This window comes from Equus caballus, chromosome 5 (genome assembly GCF_041296265.1).
Source record: "Equus caballus isolate H_3958 breed thoroughbred chromosome 5, TB-T2T, whole genome shotgun sequence".
Lineage (NCBI taxonomy): Eukaryota > Metazoa > Chordata > Mammalia > Perissodactyla > Equidae > Equus > Equus caballus.
In genome coordinates, this window is record NC_091688.1 from 11,439,836 (window position 1) to 11,457,918 (window position 18,083).

Sequence of the window (18,083 nt, forward strand, 5' to 3'; positions counted from 1 at the left end):
AAAGTAAAAGTCAAAATAATCAAACAATTAATTAGAAGAGACGTGAAGCTAGAGTCTATTTTACTCAAGCCCATAGTTTACTTTCCACAAAAAAGCTTAGCATTTCAACATAATGACGGGTAGTTCATCAATAGATTATAACTTTATCCCTGACAGAAACAATGTCGATTATTCAGAATTTCCTCTTACAGTACTTCTTTCTTCTTGAGGTCTGATGTTACCAGTCTATTAAACAAAACTTTAACTCACCACTGATGAGCAAATAAATAGCTGATCATGCACCAGAGCTATTCGAGTCCTAATCAATGCTACAGCATTCCAAACAGCTGTCTTTAGACAAGACATTCCAGTTCATGAATCTATGACCTTACAGCTCTGGTGATTATATTCATGGTACCACTAAAACATACTGTTAAATAGATCATTTACCTGAGAACTGCCACTGAAACCTGGAGGTTGGCTGTATTCTGTAGAGTCAATAATACTACTGTAAAATGAAGAGAGAAAAATGTGATTTCAGTATTTACATTTTATAATAGCAACAGAAAAAGTACATCTGAAACATATCACATATAAGTCCAGTATTTCTCATTTCTAAGCAGAGAAAATATTTACTGCCAATAATTTCATCAGACATCAAATAAATGCACAACTCATAAACAAAAAAATCAGCAAATATTTAAACAATTTACCCCTTCACCCCCCCCAATTTAAATATTTACACCATGAAAGAATGTCAATAGAGAATAATCACAAGACAGGTGTATACATAGATGTATTTGCTTCAATTTTGTTTTCAGAAAGTTTAATAAGTTGTTTGAAACTCTATTTAAGGAAAAGAAGACAGAGTATTGGGAAAAGAGCACAATCATGCAATCAAAAGCTATGGTTAACACAACATGCTTTGCCACTAAAGAGCTATGTGCCTTGGACAAGTACCTTATAATCATTCCATTTCCTTCTCTGCAAAGTGAGATATGTGGGGACTAGCCTTCTCTAGATTATCTAAAGTCCCTTCTAGCTCCAAAATGTATGATAATCATTTCATATGAAAGAAAACTATCAAAGGAATGGAATAAATGATAAAATACCAATAATCTTTCTTTCATAACCCAAAACTTACATACTAGTTCTCTCTGGCCTGATCAAACATAATCTGCATTCTGCACAGATTCTTTTTATTTGGTTATATCCTCTATACATTCTCCCACCTAACTCTAGAAAAACCTCTAGAATTCCAGACTACCTTTTTCTTCCTATTAGTTCTATCTTACCATTTCTATCTTATCACTTCATCACACCTATCTCCTTCCCATCTTTAAACAAAATAAATTACCCTATGAGGTCTATTAATCCCGGAAAACGGCATAATATATATATATCAACCATGCTAAACTAAGTTTACATTTTTAAAATTCTTCTTCCCTATCTCTACTATAAAAATGTTTATATTCTTGTCTACCCTAATGAAATTTAAGCAATTGAGCGTACTGATTAAAACGGTTCTCTCTTCACAAATACACAAAATCACTGTTTAGTACTCAAATAACCTTGAAGGTTGTAACATGAGAGGCACTCTTAAGAGCACAGAGCGCATCTGAATTTCATCCCTTAGCAGCTAAATAACTCTGGGCAAGTTATTAATCTTAGTCAGCCTCTAGGTTCTCCATTTATTAAATGAGAAAGACACTTCAGAGATGTATGAGATTTTAATCAAAGTATTAAGTTCTCAGTACAATGCCACATAAGAGTAAACATTCAATAAATTTTACCCTCTACTAATAAAATCAGTCAATAACATACAACTTCTTGTTTTCAAAAATACAATAAATCAAATGGAACTGTTCTCACAGTAGTCTTAAAAGAAAAAGCAACACCTATTAATAGGTCTCAACTCGTGTTCTTAACTGTTCCTATACTAAGACTCAGTTATACAAAAAAGAGCCTTCAAAGCACTACACTACAAATTAAAGAATGAACATAATCCTGTAATGGGTTTCTTCCAATGAAGTATAACCAATGCTCACCTTCCCTGCACAAAATCATGCACTGGTATGACAAGATCACACGGTATTTTCAGTATACTCCACCCAGGGAGTAATAGGAATGAAGAAAATGAAGACATGCCAGGCATTCAGAATCTGTGTTCCTTTTACTAAGGAAATCCAATCCCCTACCATTTGTATAAACATTAATAAAATTATGTAGCTGCACATAGAGGTCAACAGAACACAGCCATTTCTAGATAGGATTTTTTTATGGTGTTCTAATTCAGATTTCTTTGGCTGTAAGCCTGAACAATGATATGAATATATCAGTGTGTATAGCGAGATAACACTACATTTCAAATATATGTTAAAAAAAATACTCATCAATTTGTTGAAGATACTGAAATTACAGGTTTTAAATGGTATTTTATCGATAATGACTACAAAGTTTGAAATTTATTTTACATTAGATCTTAATCTTATTCACTAAGAAAAATTTATTAATGCACAGAAATATGAAAAATAAACCCTTTAATTCTGTTTTTTTATGTGTGTGTGTAACGTAACAGGTTTAGAAGAGAATAGTAGAAAGCACTGACTGGGCTGGGTCCTCTTGATTCTGATGCTATACTACTTCTTAACAATGATTTAGCCACAATCACCAGATGGTAACAACAACAATAACAACAGTAATACCATTTAAGCATTTACTATGCACTAGGCACTGGCTGAAATAATTTAAACCTCATAACTCTAAAGTAGATACCATCATCACTCCCATTTCTCAAGTGAGGAAACTCAAGCACTGAGAGATTATCTATTTGGCCAAAGTTAGCAAACAGCAGAGTTAGGATTCAAACCCATGTAGTCAGGTTCAGGAGTCTACAGTGAACCACCACACTAGGCACATCATGTTGTCTAACTGATGAGTGGGGAAACCCTGGATTAGTCCAACTCATTCCACAGACATAACTTAAGGAGAAAAGTAAAAAAATAGCAACCTATAAATATGAAAGAGAATCATCAATTATCTCAAATAAATGTCAACAAAGTTATAGAAACTGAATAAAGACATAAAAAAAAATGGCCAGTGCAAGAGGAAAATTTCAAGGTAGTAACTAAAACTGAGTTAGGAAAAATACACTTTAATCAAGATGGGGAAAAATAAGACGACAAAAAAATTCTTAATGTTCTTGCTGGTGACAAGAAGCTTACCTTAAAACATAAATGAAAACTATACAGCTGTTAATCCAAGTTGCAAAGGAAATTCACAGTTAAGCAACTAGATGTCACACAACTACTCTCACTTAAATTATTTGCTTCCAAGAGCAAAGATATACTTTGTAATTAAAAGACAGACTTAAGTCAATTGTGCATATAAGCTATATCTATAATAAATAGGTAGGTAAGAGAGAAAACAGTGGTTCATTCTTGGTAAAAATAATAGGTGACTAGTTTTATATTGGACTTTTATTTGAAAAAGGATTATTCATATTTAAATTATAAATAGACACAACATTAGCTAAATTACACAGAAATTTTTAATATATCAGCAAAATAAAGCATATTGAGATCATTTAAGGCTTAACATACAGAAAATAAATATAAGGTTTTTTTAAATAAATAAGTGAAGTGAATAACCAAAAAAAAAAAAAAAATGCTGTGTACACACATGAAATTAGACTAACGGCTGTCATTGATTTGTTTTTCATTAGTATAAACTTAAGACAGAAAAAATAAACTTCTAATTTTAACACACTATATGGGGCTTTAGCCAAAAACTGTTCCTCTCTTATGTATTCTACATAAAATTTAACCAGTTTCCCAAAATAAAACATACTAAGCAACACGTAACCTGAAAATCATCTGGCTTATAAATTTTAATAATGATTAAAACCAAACATGGTTTTAATTTTTTAAAATAGTAAAGTTTGTCACTATTTTACTCCCTTTCCACCAAGGCAATAATCCTGAGTATTACAAACAGATCAGAGCTAAATGACTTTTCTCAAAATAATGCTTTTCTATCAGTTCCCTAACACAGAGCTTTTTCTCTGCTACAGAATATATTGTGTTATTGTTTATATAAGAATTGAAGCACTCAGTGTCAAATTAAAGGTAAATCCCATTTACTAAAGAACCAAAATTCTTGTGGTCTCAATTTGGAAACACCTCAAGAGATACTAGAAATCAGTCTTTGGGTTCATTTTTTCCTTTCTAATTCTACATACCCTTCAACACTTGACACAACTATTCAAACAAATCATACAAAATCAATGTGATCACTCTATCTACCAACAGCAAAAACAGCAGCAGCTAACGTCTACGGAGTGCTTACTATGTGACAGGCATTATTCTCATTTCTTTAAATGTACTATCACATTTCATCAGTCAAGACAGGTATTATTATCCTTATTTTATAAATGAGAAAACTGAGGTGCACAGAAGTTAGTAAACTCGCCTAAGGTCAAAGTGCTAATGAGTTGTGGAGGTGACAGTTAAACCCAGGCAGCATAATTCCAGAATCCTCACGTAAGACTGCCAAAGTGACATGTTTTCTCTTCTTGAAGAAGCACTGCCCTGTAATTTTGGAACTGAAAGTTTCTATTTATCTTCTTTTCAAGGTTTTATTCTCAACTCTGTGATGATTTCCAAAACTCTTTCACTTCCTAAGAGGCTCCAGAGTAAGGATGTCTGTGTCAGAGTACCAGTTATGCCACTAACTGTGTGATGCTGGGCAAATTACCGCATCTCTATGACTCAATTTCCTCATCTCTAAGATGAAAAGGATAAAAAAACCTAGTACATGGCATTTGTCCTGCGGGTTACATGAGATAATATGTATAATTACAAAACATTACCTAATGCACAAATGCTGTGTTATTCTGACAGTTACAACTTCTGCAAACGAACACAATTCTCCTCTAGAACAGTAATAATTTCCTGATTTTGATGCAAAATCCAATTGAAAATTAACAGAATCTTTTCTTATACAATGTCAGACTCTTTAGAAACAAACAGTACTACTACTCGTATTTGAAAGAATTTCAGTAAGATATTTCACGACAAATTTTATACAACAAAATTTGTATAAATAAACATTGGTGATTACAATGGCCTTTTCAGCAATATATAATTTGGCTTTTAAAAATATTGGGCTCAAAAAGATTACATAAGACCTCAATTCTTAAAACCCAAAACTCTGACAATCAAATACTTTTTTTGTAACCTATTAGAAGGTAGAACCTGACCTGAAAAACTCTGATACCATTTATCTCACTAACTATGAACATTCACGCTTCAAAGTTGAATTATCAACGTGCTTGATGATGTGGAACTGTCACTCCTTCATCAGTATTAAATAATGTATGGCATATGGACTGCATTACCTTTCTAAAAGTGGGGATGGGAGCGGGAGGGTAGAGAGAACATCACATTCTAAAACACTTCGGCCACCAAAGATTTCCAAAAAAGTTATGGGAATCTATACATCATACCAGTTTGGATTTACTTGAGGAATGCAAGATTAGTCCAATAATAAAAATATTGGGCTCCAGAGGGCGTATCTATGGTCTCCAGGAAAAAGACAGAGATTCAATTTATTCTTCAAAGAACAGAAGATATCAGCGTATTTCAGAACTCCAAAAAAAATGTTCCACGACATCTTTTGTCCCCTTTTTATTGTACATGGTTAGGAACGGTTGTGACTACATAAGTGCATGGGGGACTGTATGAACTTAATATTTATTCTGCCTTTTAAAATGTCTGCAATTCCATAATATACCTAAAGTAGGAAAAAAAAAAAAAAAAGCAAAAGGGCAACTCATTTTAAAGTTTTCTTTGTAAGAAGAGTTTCCTAAGGGAGAAACTTAGTGTTGGCAGATGTAAAAAGCAAATATGGAAATTTCTGAAAGATGGAACAAGTCTGAATCTACCACTTTACTGCCTTTAGAATTGAATAACTTGCTTGGCAGAATTTCAAAAACAGAAAAGAATGAACTCAAAAGAATAAGACTGACAAGACTGATCTGCTTCCAACAAAACTAGTCACAGTCCCAGTTAGTTAGGCAAAGTGCTGTATCTGACTATTGTACATTCTACTATCACTTTCCAAGGAGTGGGAACAGACTACAATTTAGTTATAATTCACAGAGGAGAAGCTTTTAATTTCGGATGATATAGTTGCTATAAATCTCAGTGTTACAAAAACCCAGTTATCTGAAATAGCCTCAGGAAAAGGCTTTAAAAGCAAAGAAAATAGACGAAATATTCCAAAAACAATACCAAAAGATTCAAAGGTAGAAGGTCTGGCGAATGGGCATAATATGCTGGGACTTGGGTAGGCAAGAGACAGTAATTAGCAGAAATGGAAAATGGTAACAGCCATGAAGTTTTACACTCATATTCAGTTATCCTTCTATCTCAGCCAGGGTTACTAATCTAAATAGCTTTGCGATTCCCAGTCTCTCCCATCCCTGACCTCCCAGAATCAAGGTACACCTATAATAACCAAAGGAGTGAAAAGTTTCCCATATGACTCTAACCTGAAGGGGTAAAAAGCCGTAAGCAAGAGAATCTAATCACAGTAGATGAAAGGAATCAACAGAGAATGGCTGCTAAATACCAATAATTTGCTTTCTTCCTAGAGACTTAATTTTAACTTTTCCGGCTCTCCCAAGCCAAGAAACTTGAGTTGAGGTGTTTTTCAGACATTACAGAAGGATATGTTATTTTACAGAGTAGAGTAAAATAAATAGAAATCTTTACCCTTTTCTCCCCAAAAGATAAAAGAAGCTAAAGATAGTTATAAAACTCTAGTGCTGAATATTTGAGCTTTCTCTTATGAGAAAGAAAATAAGTATATCTGATGATATCTGATATAGAGATTTATTTAAAAACATGTCAGTATGGGGCAGGCCCAGTGGTGTAGTGGTTAAGTTTGCACACTCCACTGCAGCAGCACTGGGTTTGCAGGTTCAGACCCAGGCCCGGGCCTAGCACCACTCATCAAACCACACTGTGGCAGCATCTCACATAAAATAGAAGGAGGTTGCCATAGATGTTAGCTTGGCAACAATCTTCCTCAAGCAAAAAGAGGAAGATTGGCAACAGATGTTAGCTCAGGGTCAATCTTCCTCACAAAAAAAAAAGAAAAAAAAGTGTCAGTAATACAGGCATATGCACTATCTACCAAATCAGTGTTTACATATTTTTAAAGTATGATCCCCCAGGGCTGCATTTGAATCACGAGACCACCTCCAATCCTAATGATCAGATTTGAGGATAGGGTTCAAAAATTCGCATTTCAAACAAAAGTCTTGGTTGAGACTCAAGCGCACTGAAATTTGGCCTAGTCACATCTCAGATCTCAGAATTGGAATAGATGTTAATATCATCATCAAGCAGTGACAATTATAGTTTGTAACAAGAACCCGAAGGTGTTTTTTTAAAAATCCTGAAATGCCTACTAATCAAATATAATTACTAAAGGTTTTAGAGTTAAACGTATTTTGATGATTTTAATTCTTGGAATCAGAAAGTCTACTTATACCATATTTTAAGCAGAATAATTAATTTATCAGCATAACTTATTTTCCATCCTAAGGCTATGTAGCCATGACAGCAGGACTCTAGGGTCTGTCATAGTCACAGCTGTATCCGCAGTGCCTAAAAGAGTGTTTTACACATGCCTGACACACTCTACAAACTGGATGAGTGGCTGAAGAACAAATTATTCAAATATTCTAAATAAAGGAAATTGTACTGTTTCAAAAATGGTTTTCATAACTTGCTATATTTCTATTACTTATCAATTCAATGAGAAGTTACAGATGTATGAAAGTTCCCTCTACATTATTGCCAAGGAAGTTTGTTTTCTGTGTTTGTGTTTCTTTTTGTCTGGTTTATGTTGACTTCCATGACTCTTCAGTATCCTCCATCACCTATGGCATCAACTCCTTTGCACAGGGTCAGAGTTAAGGCAAATAACCCTTGTACTCTCAACAATAAAATAATCAACTGGTTTAATGACTTCTCCCACACCATAGATAAACTTCATTAAAGTACAGCAAAACATCATTTATATTCAAAAGTCCTCAATGCGGGGCCAGCCCCATGGCCGAGTAGTTGGGTTCACATGCTCTGCTTTGGTGGCCCAGGGTTTCACCGGTTCGGATCCTGGGCACGGACATGGCACGGCTCGTCAAGCCATGCTGAGGCAGCGTCCCACATGCCACAACTGGAAGGACCCACAACTAAAAATACACAACTATGTCCTGGGGGGCTTTGGGAGAAAAACGAAAAATAAAATCTTTAAAAGAAAAAAGCAGTCCTCAATGCAGGAATAGCAGAGATTTCTTAAGATATGTTGTAAACACCTAACCTTGGGGAGAAGCTACTTCAGAGATGAATCCAGAAGTTTCCAGGCAAAAGGAACAGCTTAAGCAAAGGTGCCCTAACATCCTGTTTTGGGAGTTAAATTTAATTCTAAAGCACAAAAATAGTAGGCAAGGTACAGGTGAATATGGAAGGTCATGCAAAAAGTCAGATCTAAACCAATTAACAAGCAATGGAAAGCCATGGAAAGATTTTAAGCAGGAAAGAAACATGATCAGACTTCTGGCAACACACTGTAGGACAGCTAAAAAATCACTGCTAGACTGCATGTGATATTGAGGGTCTAAACAAGGCAGCAGGAAGAGAACAAACAAGATATGATAATTACAGCTCATCAAAGTAGATGGAAGACGAAGTCGAGGAAGGCAAGAATACCGTTGCTTGCCTTTGTTTTTCTTTTCATTTAAATACACAATCTAATCATAAACCCAGAATCTGGGTAAGGGATTCAATGACCTGGCATATAAAGAAAGTCCTCATTACAGAAAAAAATACATGAATCTACAAAAAGGCTTTTTAAAGTAAACCTGTTTAAAAGAGAGACCAGGGCCGGCCCAGTGGCGCAGCGGTTAAGTGTGCGCGTTCTGCTTCAGCGGCCCGGGGTTCGCCAGTTCAGATCCCGGGTATGGACATGGCACTGCTTGGCACGCCATGCTATGGTAGGTGTCCCACAGATAAAGTAGAGGAAGATGGGGACAGATGTTAGCTCAGGGCCAGTCTTTCTCAGCAAAAAGAGGAGGATTGGCAGCAGATGTTAGCTCAGGGCTAATCTTCCTCAAAAAAAAAAAAAAAAAAAAAGAGAGAGCGAGAGACCAAAATGTTACCGTCAGGAATACAAACAAACTGTCTGAAATTTAAATAATGAAGCTAATAATTGTGGGGGAGAAAAGTTATTATAATTGCAACCACATACTTCTTAAAAATAAAGAAAAATCAAATACGGACAGTATAACATAACATTCTTCCTAGCACCTTTAATTTCACATCTTAATCTTAAGGGTCATTTGTCAGCAGTATTTAAGGGCTACGTCATTTTTCCCAAGTATATCTCTCAAACCTCAAGTGACATTCAAATTATTTAAGAAAACACAAAAACACTCTTTTGAAAAAAATACCATGTTTGCCTATTTTCCCTTCAACTGTCAGCCAATCTATCTGCCAGAAAATCACTGGATGATAGCTTTACATAAAATTCCAACAATTCTCCAACAACGTTTTCATACACTTCATGAAATCCTAAATCTTTTACAAGATCTGCTACTTTATCTTACAATACAACCACTTCTGGTCTCTTCCGCCAATAAAATCCTAATCCAAGCCATCATCTCCTCTCTTCTGGACTGTTGCAATGCTTCCCAACTTTCCTCCTGGCTTCAACAGCAGGGGACTGGGAGGAACATGGATAGTCTCTTCTATCCTTCACATGGGAACCTCAGTAAACATTTTAAAATCTAAATCAGACCCTGCTTAAAACTCTCCCATGACTTTCTGTTATATTTACACTTCACTTCGTTCATATATCAGCTTAAATGTCACATCCTTGGAGATGCCTGACTATCCAAACTAAACCCCTAGTATGCCTATTTTTTCTTCCTAAGGTACTATTTTCATGTTATGTACTACTACTATATTATATATTTACTTATTTAATATCTCCCCCAACCTCCACAAATACACTCCCTGAAAAGGGACTCTCTAAGGTCATGGACTTTGCCAGCTGGATTCAACAGCTACAACAGTGCCAAACACATCAGAGGCATTCAATAAACAGAGCCAGTTAAATGGATATAATACTATACTGTCACATGTTAACACAAGCCATCAGTGAGAAACTGAATAACAAAAACTTGGACACAGGGGGCCGGCCCCGAAGTGGTTACAGTCACGTGCTCCGCTTCAGCGGCCCAGGATTTCAGGTGCTGAGATCCTGGGTGCGCACATGGCACTGCTCGTCAAGCCATGCTGAGGCAGTGTCCCACATAGCACAACCACAGGCACTCACAACTAGAATATACGACTATGTACTGGGGGGCTTTGGAGAGAAGAAGAGGAGGGGGAAAAAAAAAGAAGTTTGGCAACAGATGTTAGCTCAGGTGCCAACCTAAAAAAAAAAAAAAAAAAAAAAACTTGGACACAGTAGATAGAAATGCTACTACTAAACAGAGAGGGATATGACAATGGGAATTATCAGTTTATTAGCAAATATCTTGTGAGATGACAACTTTCGCTTGCCTGCATGCATTCACATAATAAATATTCCAGTGACAAAGATCCCACGTATATCAGGAAGTAAATGTTAAACTCAGAGATAACCACATCCCTGAGAGTGAGTCATTCCCAAGTGTGTTAAAAGAAAATATGGAGGAAAACAAGCTGAATTACACAGCTAACGTGACCCCAGAATCACTAGAACTCACGAGAATTCTCCATAAAATGGTTAATGGGAAAAATATCAAACATCCCAAGACTGCTCTTGAACTAGAACATCCCCCATCGCTCCTTTCCCCACATATGCTACCAAACTAGATCCACAGCTGCTTTTCTGAACTGACACAGGTTCTGAGGGTGCTGTAATCTCTTGTACTGGCATTAGACAGCCTGATAATCCACATTATCCTAAAACTATTTGTTTGAAAAGTTTCCACTGGACCATTATCCTAAATAGATTAGCAAATTAAAAACAAAACTGCTCTTTCTTTGAAGAATTCAAGCAAAAAAGTTCAAATTCAAATTTTAGGTAGTACATATTTCATCAAATAGAACTTTAGAAGAGACCACAGACATTCACTCTATTTCACAAATACTTACTGAATGAGGTCAGTCACTACTACTACTCTAAAACCTCAGCAAACAGTTGTGAGCAAGACAAATGTAATCCCTGCTCTAACACAGCAGAGAGAAGGGAAGACTTAATTAAATTACTAACAGGGAGTCACAAGAAGACACCAGGGAGATCTCAACTAACAGATCTATCTGATGCCCTCATTTTAAATCTGGGAAAGCAATCTGCCCAAGAAAATTCAACAAATTATGGGAAAAACCCAAGGTTTTACTTGAACAAATTTTTCCCTAATATTACCATTTCATGTTCTCAAAGTATAGATTTTTAATGTCATCTGATTTTAATTCATGAGATATTTAAAGCTATCATTATTTCAAGAAATCCAACAAACTTTTAATCCAACAGTGAATTCACAATATTACAATATTCTACTCAATGACTGTTTCTGGCATGAAAATTAAAGCATTAAGAAAACAGACGGGCTATGTGAATCTTATTTCTAGATCATGATCAAAAGTAATTTCTTAGGGGTTTTGTACATTACATGGAAAAGGCTCCCTACTAAGGTACTAAGGACTAGTACCTTAAGTGTACTTTGTAACACAAATCATAAGCAATTACAAGTTTGGAGCTTTGTACCTGTGTGATGGAGAAGGAGCTTCAAATTGAGGCACTGTGCTATCCTCACTGACAGGAGAGTATAAGCCACTCATTTCCTGAAAACACAATTTTTTGAGTTACAGTAGGTACTCCAAACAGAAGACACATAAGTCAAGATGAGATATGATATTATATTCCTTTCCAGTCCCAGATTTTTATCAGTCCTTTTTTGTCTCAACATCCAAATTCCTTAAGGCTTCTTCTCCAGAGTACAAAAGGATATCGAAAAAGTTTAGAGATAAGTCTTTTCTATGGTACATATTCTTAAAGAACTAAAAACTCTTTAATGGGGCCAGCCCCATGGCTGAGTGGTTAAGTTCGCGCACTCCGCTGTGGCGGCCCAGGGTTTTGCTGGTTCGGATCCTGGGCGCAGACATGGCACCACTCGTCAGGCCATGCTGAGGCGGCATCCCACATGTCACAACTAGAAGGACCCACAGCTAAAAATATACAACTATGTACCAGGGGGCTTTAGGGAGAAAAAGGAAAAATAAAATCTTTAAAAGAAAAAACTCTTTAGGGGCTGGCCCCATGGCCGAGTGGTTAAGTTCGTGCGCTCTGCTGTAGGCGGCCCAGTGTTTCGTTAGTTCGAATCCTGGGTGCGGACATGGCACTGCTCATCAGACCACGCTGAGGCAGCGTCCCACATGCCACAACTAGAAGAACCCACAACGAAGAATACACAACTATGTACCGGGGGGGGGGGCTTTGGGGAGAAAAAGGAAAAAAATAAAATCTTTAAAAAAACAAAAAAAAAAAAAGAAAAAACTCTTTAATAAATTTTTTCATCACTAATAAAGCCACCAACACAGAAAAAGACAAACATAAGTATTTTAAATGAGATGTACAGTACACTATGAGAACAGTGAACTAGCTAATCACTAATCCAGGTAAGAACCTACTAATAAATATTAAGATAAATATGACAGTATGGTTACTGAATCATTAGGTTCAATTCTCTAAAGTACAGAACAACAGGATAGGCCAGTCTCTGCTTTAAAAATACCCTCTGCAGGGGCTGGCCCCGTGGCCGAGTGGTTAAGTTCACGCGCTCCGCTGCAGGCGGCCCAGTGTTTCGTTGGTTCGAATCCTGGGCACGGACATGGCACTGCTCATCAGACCACGCTGAGGCAGCATTCCACATGCCACAACTAGAAGGACCCACAACGAAATACACAACTATGTACCGGGGGGCTTTGGGGAGAAAAAAGGAGAAAAATAAAATCTTAAAACAAACAAACAAATGAACAAAAAAAACACCCTCTGCAAATAGTAAGAAAAGTAACATTTCATCTTGATTCAAATATTAGCTTTATTTAATAATGACTTAAATTCTAACTTTTGATCATTAACCTAGAGAAAAAGGCCACCTAATCAACCATTATTGCATAAATTATGCCTCTGAATCATACTAACAACCTGGCCTCTTTTTTATGTTCTACATTTTGATTAATGAAAAAACAGCAAAATTTTAAACGTCACTAAAGATACATAATCAAGCAGAATGATTCTGACTAACCCAAGCTCAGCTCAATCACACAGCCAAGTAAGGGGCATAAACATGGCAGTAACAAGTCAGGAATGCCACATGGGATACTGAATTTCCACTGAATATTAAACTCAGGACCATTTAACATGTTCTATGTTATCAGCAAAAGAAAATTATAACGTGAATAATTTAAAAAAAACATAAATTAAATATAGCTGAAGACAATAACCTCCCACCACAGTAGCCTATGAGCCTCTCAAAGATTCTCCAATGGATTTCTATAAGTAAACTATATTATATTATAAATTCCTAGCTAATTAGTAATGTATTCTCATATTTCCTTTTAAATTAACCTTAGCACCTAGGACTGCACAGAAGATATGTAAACACTTATCTACTTAATAAAACAACAACATTGTGACACATCACTTTTATAGTAATAATTGAGGGTTTTGTGGGAGTTGATTTAAGTTAATATGAAAGCACACCAAGAAAACTGAATGATTTTTTTTTTCAATCTACCTAAGAATAATTATGGCAATAAAACACTGTGAAAACAAATTTAGAATGCATTTTATCATTAAGAAACTGTTCGGATAGCTTTTTCTACAAAAATGTACTCTCAATTAAAACCAAAGTAACATCTGTCACTTTCTACATAAAAAGACCAATCCCATAAATATAATGTAGCAATTTAAAGGAAAAGTGACAATTTCATGAAATTGAAAAACTGGTACAGATGAGAAATTCCTGATATCTTACTTCCACTCTTTTAATATCCTCTTCCAAGACACTTAGCTCCTTCTGGATTTGTTCCAGCTGCTGTAGATAAAAGAAAAAGAAAAAGCTTAAACCAAACCACACTGGCATCACCAGGATCATAAAATAACTTTACATTTGGAAAATGATTTCTAGGAAACTGGGCACTATTGACAAATTGTAGGGATGAAAACCTGCACACAAAAAGAGTTGGAAGTCCCCATGTTAAAATATAAATGTAGAGACTTAATATTTAAGAAAATACAATATTGTCCTTCTTTAATACAAGGATCGACTTCACAATAAACATATGAAAGACGAACAATAATTACAAGGTGACCTAATAAACATACAAGACACCCAAAGAACTTGTCTTTCAAATTACCTCATTTAACTGTCAGCAATTAATGTCAGCATGTCAGTTGTTCATCCCATTTTAAAAATAAAAATTAGTCTCACAGACGTTAAATCCCACCACTCAAAAGCAATCACGGGTTAGGATCTTAACACTTCCTTCTTAAGCATTTTTAAAAACATATTTAAGATAATGTTTTCTCTTTGATATCTGCTACATCATAACCTTTTCCCATGCCATTAAAATGCAAACATTTTTATTGTGGAATCATATTCAATAATATATTTAACCATTCCCCTTTCAATAGAGATTTAAGTTGTTTGCAAACTATTATAAGTAATTCTGGAACATATGAGTCTGTACTTCAAATTTTATTAAGAGATTATTAAAAATGAAATTATTCGATCAAAAGAAATAGAGTTAGAAACTCTTCACTATATAAAACAAAACTGCTTTTCAGAAACACTATACAAAGTTAAATTTCTATCACCAGCATACATAAGACTACCTTAATCTAACCCAAATATATTGAACCAATTTTTAAAATGTAAAACAATAATGAATACTTATGTAATACTTATCATCAGATGTGAAACAGGTCAATTAAACATTAGGAAAATGAAGCACAGAAAGATTAAATGACTTGCCCAAGATCATTGAGCATGTAAGTGGCAGAACTTGAGTTCAAATCAAAGCAGCCTTCTTGCTCCAGAAGTCATGCTGTTAACCACCTAAGCTATACTACTTCTTGAAAGCAGTACCTCATTATTTAACTTTCATTTCTTTAATGACTGGTAAGGATAATAGACTTTTAAGATTTATTAACATCAGCATCTTCTCTTCTGTGGGAATACATGCAAAGTAGATAATACAATTAATAATTTACTAATTCAAATACTTAGCAATCCTAAGCATTTTGCAAAATACTGAAAATAGGATCTAGAAAACTATAGCCCTTGCCCTCAAGGAACTCAGTTTAGGGGAAACGCAAAACAAGTAAGCCAACGGTTGAAATATCACAGTAAGCATTAGGATGATGGTCTGCACACAGAATTTAGGGAACATAGATTGCTCCTAACCTAGATGGAAAACTCAGCAGGATAGCAGAGGCAACTGGATAACTGAAATTAGATCTGAAACTAAATGAAAGGTTGAGCCTTGAAGGACTAATAGAATTGTGCCAGGTGGAAAACAGTAGGGAAAGACAGAATAAGCAGGATAAATAATAATATGTACAAAGGCATAACAGCTATGAGAAAGGGAAATAACAAATTTGAAGCTATGATAATGAATGAAAATACCCAATACCAACCAGTATAGTCAGAAGAGATAAGGAAAAAAACCTGGAGAGTAGGGAATGCCAATGTTTAAGAGATTGGCAAAGGAAGATGGAGCAAGCCCTGCATTAACTATCAAGAAGGGGAGAGCACACTATCACAGAAATCTTTCCTACACCTGAACACTTTTCACGGTACTCCTAACCTTAACACTGAAACCCTGCTCTTCCTCAAAGACAGTCTGTCTTGGAACGCTTTCAAATAAAAGCTGGTCAAAATTCTCTCATGCACCAGGCTTCTCAGGACTAGGTGGGAACTGACCACTTGTACTGTATTCCATGACCATTTCTAATCATTAGTCTTCCACTCTCACATAAGAACCACTCTGGTCTGGCTCAATCCAAGCAGCCACGTCTCTCTTTACTGATCTCAGCCATTGATAAACATCCTAATTGCTTCCCACCAACACTGAAGCCTTTTGTCTTTTGGTTCACACACATTTTCAACTCCAGTAATCTCAACCTCTAATTTAGCAAAGCATCCCATGGTCATCCCTTAACCTTTTTCATTTAATTACTTAAAATGCTTCACTCTTGGGGGGCTGGCCCCGTGGCCGAGTGGTTAAGTTCGCGCGCTCCGCAGCAGGCGGCCCAGTGTTTCGTTAGTTCGAATCCTGGGCGCGGACATGGCACTGCTCATCAGACCACGCTGAGGCAGCGTCCCACATGCCACAACTAGAAGAACCCACAACGAAGAATACACAACTATGTACTGGGGGGCTTTGGGGAGAAAAAGGAAAAAACAAAATCTTTAAAAAAAAAAAAACAATGCTTCACTCTTGGGGGCCAGCCCGGTGGCGCAGCGCTTAGGTGTGCACGTTCCACTTCAGCAGACCGGGGTTCACCAGTTCAGATCCCGGGTGCAGACGTGGCACCGCTTGGCACCCCATGCTGTGGTAGGTGGCCCACATATAAAGTAGAGGAAGATGGGCATGGATGTTAGCTCAGGGCCAGTCTTCCTCAGCAAAAAGAGGAGGATTGGCAGCAGTTAGCTCAGGGCTAATCTTCCTTAAAAAAAAATAAATAAATAAAATCTTCACTCTTGAAATCCTTATTTAAACAAATGCTGACAGATCTTTAGTATGACTGCTTTAAAAAAATACACTTAAAAAGAAAGATGAGGGGCAGCCCCATGGCCAAGTGGTTAAAGTTACACATGTTCTGCTTTGGCGGCCTGGGTTCGTAAGTTCAGATCTGGGGCGCAGACGTACTGCACTCGTCGGCCATGCTTTGGTGGGTCCCACATACAAAAGATAGGGGAAGACTGGCACAGATGTTAGCTCAGGGCTAATCTTCCTCAAGCAAAAAGAAAAAGACGACAACGACTGGCAATGGATGTTGGCTCAGACAAATCTTCCTCAAGCAAAAAGAAAAAGACGACAAAGACTGGCAATGGATGTTGGCTCAGACAAATCTTCCTCACCAAAAACAAAAAAAAAGGGAAAGATAAACGTAATCATCTGTAATATCAACATCCAGAGATAGCCAATATCACTTGTGTGACACATAATACATAATTAACATCAAATTAATAATTTTCATTCCACTTTTGAACTTGAAATGCCAGAAAAAAATTCTAATACCACCTGATATCCCAAAAATATTAAACTCTAATGTCCTATGTGGGGGATCACAATTGGCCACCCCAAAATGTGCCTCTTTGGCTTGATTATTTTCAAGAATAAAAGACTGAAAAAAGCTTGTCCTCCTCCCTAACTGCCTAAAAGAATTTAAAATAGAAGGGCCTGTTCCAGGAAGGAGCTAATACCATAAGATAACTGTAATGTAATGTAAAATGTATCTCTCAGGTCACATAGTCTATAGCTGGCCCATTTGCATTTCCATCTCCATGTATATTGCCTTCCTTCCCCTTGAAGGAAGGCAAACTTCCCTCAACTTCCTTCAATGCTTCAAACATAATGACTCAGTAATTGATATAACAAGGAAACAAAGACTCACCAAGGATGCAGAAAATTCTCACCGTACATTTAACCAACTTTACACTGCACCACACCACTGCAGAAAACACTTTTTCAAGCATGAACATTTCAAAATTTAACTAACTACCAGGTGATAGTACAAATATCATACTCAAAAGAATAAAACCAAAAAGTATTTTCTAATAATAATGCAACCATAGCAGAAATCCATAACATAAAGACATGAAAATACCCATGTCCAAGTAGTTCAATTCTAAATAACCCACAGGCCTAAGAAAAACTGTAAGGAAAATTAGAAACTATTTTGAACTAATAAATAACAAACAAAATACCGTACCAAAATCATTAGATGCAGCTAAAAGAAAAATTACAGCCTTA

The 18,083-nt window shown here is 36.1% G+C and overlaps 1 protein-coding gene across 11 annotated transcripts in view; it reads right to left on the reverse strand.

Annotated features, from left to right (window-relative positions):
- COP1 (COP1 E3 ubiquitin ligase) overlaps positions 1 to 18,083 on the reverse strand; it is a 246,122-nt gene that overhangs the window by 150,828 nt on the left and 77,211 nt on the right. For all 11 annotated transcript variants that reach the window (XM_070267732.1, XM_023640594.2, XM_023640597.2 and 8 more), the window contains 3 exons: positions 14,078 to 14,137; positions 11,806 to 11,882; positions 430 to 487 (listed from right to left, as the gene is read on the reverse strand). In XM_070267732.1, coding sequence (XP_070123833.1) covers positions 430 to 487; positions 11,806 to 11,882; positions 14,078 to 14,137 — 195 coding nt within the window. The remainder of the gene's footprint in view (positions 1 to 429; positions 488 to 11,805; positions 11,883 to 14,077; positions 14,138 to 18,083) is intronic.